Source organism: Chrysemys picta, chromosome 1 (assembly GCF_011386835.1).
Source record: "Chrysemys picta bellii isolate R12L10 chromosome 1, ASM1138683v2, whole genome shotgun sequence".
NCBI lineage: Eukaryota > Metazoa > Chordata > Testudines > Emydidae > Chrysemys > Chrysemys picta.
Window position 1 is genome coordinate 348,917,972 of NC_088791.1, and position 8,295 is coordinate 348,926,266.

General features: G+C 49.7%; 1 protein-coding gene across 1 annotated transcript; it reads left to right on the top strand.

Moving 5' to 3' along the window:
* On the top strand, positions 1 to 963 carry LOC135984159 (olfactory receptor 52K1-like). Its single transcript, XM_065598554.1, has one exon. The coding sequence runs from the start codon at positions 1 to 3 to the stop codon at positions 961 to 963; it is 963 nt and encodes a 320-aa protein (XP_065454626.1).
* Positions 964 to 8,295: the final 7,332 nt, after the last annotated feature.

An 8,295-nucleotide genomic window follows, 5' to 3' on the forward strand; every position in this document is an offset into this window, starting at 1 on the left:
ATGCCACAAGAAGACAACCTGTTAAGCTCCAACGGCACAGGTGCTGATCCATCAGTGTTCTTCCTGACAGGCATCCCGGGGCTGGAAGCCCTGCACCTCTGGATCTCCATCCCCTTCTCCTCAGTGTTCATCGTGACCCTTCTAGGAAACACCACCCTCTTGTATGTTATCAAGACAGAGCCCTCCCTACACAAACCCATGTTCTATTTCCTTGCCATGCTGGCCGCCATCAACCTTGTTTTATCCGCAACCACCATACCGAAAATACTGAGCATCTTCTGGTTTAATTCCAGGGAGATCAGCTTTAACGGCTGCCTGGTGCAGATGTTTTTCATTCACTCGTTGTCCATCCTGGAATCTGCTGTGCTGCTGGCCATGGCCTTTGACAGGTACGTGGCCATCTGCAACCCCCTGAGGTACGCCACCATCCTGACCAATTCAGTGATAGCAAAGATAGGGCTGGTGGCTTTGGCCCGGGCTGTTCTGCTAATGCTCCCTCTGCCCTTCCTCCTCAGGAGGCTGCCCTACTGCCGGTCCCACGTCATCTCCCATAGCTGCTGTGAGCACATGGCCGTGTTGGAGCTGGCTTGTGCCAACACCAGGTTCAATAACATCTATGGGATCATCGTAGCTCTCTTCATCGTGGGGCTGGATCTGATATTCATCTCCCTATCGTATATCAAGATCCTGAGGGCTGTTTTAAGCCTGGCATCCAAGGAAGAGCAGCTCAAGGCTTTCGGCACCTGTGTTGCCCACCTTTGCGCCATCTTAGTGGTCTACACGCCAGGGGTTCTCTCCTCAACAATTTATAGGTTTGGCCAGGGAGTCGCACCGCACGTACACATCCTGCTGGCCAATTTCTACATCCTCTTTCCTCCCATGATGAACCCCATCGTGTACGGTGTGAAAACCAAACAGATTCGTGACAGAGTTCGTCTCCTGTTCCGAGGCAAAAGCTTCTAGGCTGCACCTTGTGTGGAGTTTAGTGCTGGGAAACCCATCTGCAAGTTCCCCATCCCCTTAAATGCACAGGGATTGTTAATTCTGATGTATCTTTCTGCAGCATCTTGCATCCTAAACAATTTTAAAGCTCTTCACAAACCATGGAGTGAAAGGTCTGTGCATGCTGGCGTGGGAATGCCGTCACCTTTGCAGGAGGTGCAGCATACAGTCCCCGTGTTCTCCCTGAGCTGTGGTGGTCACCATGGAAGATACACTTGGCTGTGGTCCTGCATCACTTGCAAGAGGGCTAGGCCTGCTCACTCCTTTAATGTAGGGAGGTGAAGTGTCTTACCTAACCTCACCCAGCAGCCCAATGACTGAATTAAGAATTGATCCTAGGTCTCTGGCATCCCGGGGCAGTGCTCTATCCACTGAGCCCTGCTGCCTCCATGACAATGAGATTATTTCAATTTTAATAAGATGATTTCCTGGGTTGCAATGTGTATGACATGGCGTTTCGCTCATAGACAGTTCCCTATCCTATTATCTTTCAATCTAACTGAAGAATCTTGAACAGAACTTCAATACAATTCACCACCTCATTTTTGGCTGAAATAAGGCCCAACCCAATTCTTACAAAATCAGTGACCTGAAGAAGAACTCTGTATAGCTCAAAAACTTGTGTCTTTCACCAGCAGAAATTGGTCCAATAAAAGATATTACCTCCCACACCTTGTCTCTCTAGATCAATGGGAGTCCATCCATTCGCTTCAATGGGCTCATGTCGTTAATGAGTGTGAATTAGGATCCTGTTTTAGCCCCTTTCACCCAGAAGGATCAAAAAGTTCTGTAAGAACTGTGGGGCTAGTCCTCAGATGTGATGAACTCCCACAATTCTCATTGGCTACAGTGGGAGTTCATTGGTCCCCATCTGTCAGGATAAGACCACATATTAGTGTAGGCTACCCTAGAAAGCCTTTGCCAGTATAACTACACCAGCAGAACCTTCTGTATACTAGCATAAGGAGATCTTTTATTAGTATAAGCAAACCTCCTCTTTGAATGATATAAACTATATTGTCAAAGGACTCTTTTGTGGATATAGTTGTTGTGACGGGATGTACTCCGTTGTTGAAGCCTGGAAGCTGTTAGAACCGCTGTGTCCCCTAACTATTCCGTTAGGTGGGTCTCTTACAGTGCCCTGCTGATAACCTACAGCCAGCCCCTCCAGGTCCTGTTATCACCCAACACAAGCGCAGGTGGCTCCACACCCCCAACTGAGTTACCTGAGTGTTTTACCTAAGCCACTCATGGACCATCATTGGAGGCACCAGTCAACTTCCCAGCTCCCCAGCCTTGCACCCCTACTGAAATATAAACCCAGAATCAGACTGCAGAGGGATCTGTATGGTGCATGCTCATTAATTAGCCCGCTCCCCCTCTGGATGTGGGGAAGATCTGCACCGGCCTTTGCTAACAGAGCTAAGATTCCCAAACACTTCACTCAAAAACACACTGATTAAGATAAAACATAAATCAGTTTATTAACTACAGAAAGACAGATGATAAGTGATAACGAACACATCAAAGCAGCTTCCCTTGGAAATCAAACAAAATCACAATCTAAGCCTAATACAAACTAGACAGGATTTGAATCAGCAATATCTCACCCTGGCTGATGATACAAGCAGGCTTACAGAGTCTTGAGGCACAGGCTGCATGTAGTATTTCCTTATACAGAGTTCCTGTGCTAGTAAATCTTCCCTAGATGGGTGTTGATGACAGCGCTTAACGCTGTCTGGCTACTCCATTGTTGTAACTGACAGGCTCATTTTGGGTGTCTCCAGCCTCACATCACATTTAAGTAATTCAAATAACAAGATTGCATAGCTTCATATACAATGATCACACATACAATCCACCGAGATATTAATGTTGAGCAGATCAGGACTTTTAGAATGATACCTCACAAGGTACAAAACGTATCATAATTCCATCACCATGGTAAATGTGGGGTGCTTTGGGGTGCAGTGTCACAGTTGTGTCTACACAGGGGTTTTCCAGGCATGGCTATGTCTATCAGGGGTGTGTATTTTTCACACTCCTGACTGGAATAGCTGTGCCAACAAACCTCTCTAGTGTAGACCTGGCCTATGCCATCGGGGTCTGGAGAATCAGTTCATTTTAAGTCTGTGTGCGTGTTAGGGGCATGGGGACGGGGAAGCAGAGAGTGTCTAATCTTCATATTTCAAATATTTGTATTTGTTCTTATGTGTTTTGAAGGAGGGTCCCTAATTGCTCATGAAGCCGGGTGTATAGGGCTAAAATAATATGAGATCCGAGCTGCGTTCTATTTCCAGAAATAAAGAGTAAAATGCGGTGTGGTCAAATAATTTGTATTTTATATTAGAGGGAAAAAACAACAAGAAAAAATCCAAAGAAAAGTCTCCAAGAGGAAGCGGGAGAGAGAAGACTCTTAAAATATTTAAACAAGCCATGTAACCGAACCCTTCTAGTATCTCTGTGGAGCAGAGCGTTTGAAATCTAAGTTCGCTTGCTTCCAGGCTCTCTGCCTAGGATTCATATAAATGCTACTGTCTCTCCTCTCCAGGGCTTTACCCCACGTAAGCACTTTTACTTGCTTGCTTTATGAAATGAAGATTTAAGCTAGTTCAATAAACTCTTTAGGAAACCTCTGACTTTAAGCAGCAACTGAATGCCAGTCTAACATGTGTGGCTAAGATGACGCCTCTCTCGCTATAAAACATGTATGATCTCCCTGTTTGCTTACACAGATCTCGGAATGTAATTTTACAGCTTCTACTTTGTTTCTAAACATATATAAGAGTTTTCTTTATATTATGTGTGAAAGACAGCTAGAAATGTGAATTCAGGTGATTTCTGCCTGACATAGAATATTTGAAAGAAGTTTCTAATTCAGTGGTCCCCAAAATTTTGAGGGTCATGCCCCCCTTACCTCTGTCCACACCCCATGTCCCACCCCACGTCCCAGAGCTGGGCTGGGAGCAGGGCTGTGGCTCGGGGGTGGGGGGACAACATGAACAGGTGTGTGGGGGCTAAGACTGGGGCCGCAGCTGGGGGTGGGTTTGGGGCTGGGAGTGGAGCCATGGCCAGGTGCAGCTCCACACCTGGCCTCGCCACCAGGCCAAGAATGGAGCCACAGCCAGCGGCTGAGGCTGGGGGCTGGCGCAGGGCCAGGAGTGGAGCAGCCACCAGGCCTTGGTGGGGGCCAGCAGCTGGGACCTCAGCTGGGTGCAGACTCCTGCCGAAGCTAGGGACGGGGCCAGGCGCAAGGCCGGGAGCCAGGGACATGGCTGGGGGTGGTACCAGGGCAGACATGGGGGCAGGAAGAGTCTGGGTGGTGCGTCCTCTCCACCCCCGGTGGGGGCTGGCTTGGGCCCTGCCATGCCCTCCTGGACGTTCCTTCATGCCCCCCCAGGGGAGTGCCCCCCACAGTTTGGGGATCTCTGCTCTAATTGTAAACGTGGTTATTAAAAACTGTAGGTTATAAATGAACAAACCAGTTGATCAGAAGTGAAATATCAGAAAAGTGTTTGTTCAAGAAGAATCACGTGTGACTCAAAATAGCGGGGGAGTCACCGCCTTGAATTGGTACCGAAACAGTTATAACGAGTTACCCTCCCAGACTTTGCTTCTCTATACTCTGAACTATATTGACCTGGGATAAAATCACTTGTAACTCAACAGCTTAAAAACACCCCAGTAGCGAGGCGGTGGGATACCCCACAGCCCCACTGAGGGCCGAACCTCCCCTAACACCAACGTGGGCGGCGCCACCGTGTCCGGCGCCCGCCCCTCAGAGGGCACGGCGCCGACCCGGAAGCCCGCCTGCAGAGCTCAGTGGAGAACAAGCCGCCGGAGAGAGCAGACGTCTGTGGCCGAGCTCCCGCTTGGGAGACAGCAGCAGGCCGCGACCGGCCTGCTGACTCACCAGGCCAGCCGAGCCTACCCCTTGCCCATTACCCCGAGGAGGACTGGCCAAGCCTGCCCCTTTCCAGCTACCCCGAGGAGGGACCGAGCCGGCCCCTTTCCAGCTACCCTGAGGAGGGGCCGAGCCTGCCCCTTTCCAGCTACCCCGAGGAGGGGCCGAGCCTGCCCCTTTCCAGCTATCCCGAGGAGGAGCCGAGCCTGCCCTTCGCTACCTACCCGGAGGAACCGAGGCTGGTGGAGACCACCGAGGACACTAGTATGGCCCAGGTACCCTACGAGGGGGAGTGTGGAAGTAGCCTGGGGGCAGCCAACCCCAGTCTGGCTGCTGCACTGCCAGAGCCAATGTCAGTATGTTGCGGCCAGGATCCCCACTGACAGCAGTGAGTTTCTGCCGCTGCTAGGGCCCCGGGCTGGGACGCAGTGGAGTGGGAGGGCCCGCGTCCCCCCTGCCACCCACTCCTTGGGTGGCAGACTCCCCCTTCCTCCTGGCCTAGAGAGGCTGGGACCTCTTGCTATAAACATTGACTCAGCCCCTGCTTAAGGGCCTGGGTTCCCGAACTACTGACTCAGCCCCTGCTTGAGGGCCTGAGCTCCAGACTGCGTGATTGCTGCCCCGCCCTGATTGAGGGCCTGGGGCTTTTTCTGACCTATTGGCTCAGCCCCTGCTTAGGGGCCTGAGCCCCTAACCGTGTGTTTGCTATCCCAGACTGCCGCTGGACCAGGACTGACGGCGGACCAGAGCGAGGCGGTGGAATACCCCACAGCCCTGCTGAGGGCCAAACCTCAGCAGAGACTATTACAACCCCCTTGTGCCCACTAAACACTGACATCAGCTTAACTCTAGAGGGCAGTGTCTGGTGGTACACGGTTGAATTACGTACAAGATGGCATCTTCTCTTTTGAAAACGAAATAAGGGATTTCAGACCCGACGAGGGTTTTTTATGGAACTTGGTAACATCAGAACAACAAAACGCTGCTCTGAATTGTTCTGAGCGCCTGGTGAGTGGATTGGAGACACTCTTCTGAGAGGTTCCCGGCTAATTTAGTGCATTCCCCACATCCCCTCTTCTCTAGATTTCTGAATTCCGAAGCATGTTCTTCAGACAGAACCCTAAGGAAATCACCAGGCCTCAGTCAAGGCATGCAACACGAGCTTTGTATTTCACCACGTTCAGGCAAAAATCCTGTGTCTCCGAATATGTCTGGGAATTCATATGTGACTGCCTAGTCAGTGAGGTCTGGGTTTCCTGGTTCTACTGTTCTGATTTTTACTGGCTGGCAGAGCAAACCATCTGAAACAAAGCGGTCAGTGCCGACCTGGATAATCCCCTGCAGAAATGGCCTCTTTTTCCTCCAGGTCACCTACCCACAGTGTGCTCACCGCAGCCTTCCCATGCTATCCCCCTGCATCCGCCCTGCAGTCTCCGTGTGTACTCAGTTTATGTGTTTATTTCAAGGCTTTCGGCACCTGTTTCCAACCTTAGCGCCATCTTAGTGGTCTACACACCAGTGGTCCTCTCCTCAATAATTCACAGGTTCGGCCACCAAGTCCCCCCACACGTACACATCCTGCTGGCCAATTTCTACCTCCTCTTTCCTCCCATGATGAACCCCATTGTGTACGGTGTGAAAACCAAACAGATTCGTGACCGGGTGCGTCTCCTGTTCCGAGGGAAAAGCTTCTAGGCTGACCAGGCGGGGGCTGCTGAGTGATCAGGAAGCAGAGGATGCAGGAGAGGTTTTCTGAGTAACTTAGACAGCATGTTTGTGGGGGCTTTGTGTAAGCTGGGATGGGAACTCCACCTCCGACGCACAGCAAGCTATACACCGTCCCCTACACAAGCTTAGGGCTGCTGGCCAGAAGGTGATCTTGGCCATGACCTTTTTCTCACTCAGTCCTGTGTGTGGCGTGTGAAGGAGTGTGAAGAGGAGTGTGAAAGCTCCTTGTACCTTCTCGTGCTTTGCAGGAACATCTGGCCTTTATTACTGACACGCCCAGCCACAGCCACGGTTGTACATGCAGCAGGAACAAATACTGTATCTGCCCCGATGTTCCATCAGATCTGAGATGCAGCAACACATCCTGGGCCATTTAGGCACCAGAATAAGTGCTCAGTGCTGGGCTCTTCTGTCCCAAACGTGCCACCATGGAAGCTGCTGGTGCCAACCTTTTCTATGGGAAATCTGGCCTTAGTTGTGGTGTCTGAACATTTGAGAGTCTGTCCCCAGTAAGAGTTTATTGAACTAGCTTAAATCTTCATTTCATAAAGCAAGCAAGTAAAAGTGCTCACGTGGGGTATAGCCCTGGAGAGGAGAGACAGTAGCATTGATATGAATCCTAGGCAGAGAGCCTGGAAGCAAGCGAACTTAGATTTCAAATGCTCTGATGAACAGAGATACTAGAAGGGTTCTGTTACGTGACTTGTTTAAATATTTTATGAGTCTTCTCTCTCCCGCTTCCTCTGGACATTTTTTGTTTGATTTTTTTCTTCTTGGTTTTTCCCTCTAATATAAAATACAAATTATTTACGAGCGCGTTTTACTCTTTATTTCTGGAAATAGAACACAGCTCAGATCTCATATTATTTTAGCACTGTACACCCGGCCCCCCTGAACAGGTCGAGTCACAGCCCCCACCAAACGTACCTCTATAGAGACACAAGTCTCTCACCTCCCACCTGGGGAGTAAAGTCAGCAGGGGGTCATTAGGAGGTATAAATACTCTCACCCAGTTGATCCCGGCTGAGTGCAGAGTCCTGCAGTTTGTGTGTGACTTCAGCATGTGCTGAGGGAAGGAGACGCAGCCAGGGTTCAGGTGAGCTGGGGCAGTTTAGATTAAAGCTAATCCAGGATCTTTCTAAATAGGAGATTTTTAAAGTAAATGTAAAGCTTGGGACGAAATCTGCTGTCAATTACACTTGTGGAAACCTGGAATGATTCTGGATTCACACCCGTATTAGTGAGAGCAGAGTGAGGCTGGTCATTTAGAAGAGAACTATTTAATTCCATCAAAAGACAAAAAAATGATGTGAAGAAAGCACTGAGTATTCCAAAAATCAGGGGTGTTTGGGTTACACACAGAGCCATAGTTCTCTCCCCTGGTGCAATTGCATTGTGAGAGATTCTCTATTGTGTAACTCTGTTCTCATGGGAGATTTCAGTCTGGGGGACATATGTTTTGGCAGAGAGGCAAGTAATGATTAGGACAGGGCAGTCCTATAAAACGATCTCAATTGCTTGCTAAACTGGGTTCACTTGAGCAACGTGCAGTTGATTACAACTAAATGCGAGGTCCTACATCGAGGAACCAAGGCTGTAGATCATACTTACAGGATGGGGGGCTCTGTTTTAGAAAGCACTGACTCAAAAGAGAACTCGGA

Excerpts from the sequence above, each read along its gene's own strand:
- LOC135984159 (XM_065598554.1), top strand. The coding sequence starts at position 1 with ATGCCACAAGAAGACAACCTGTTAAGCTCCAACGGCACAGGTGCTGAT.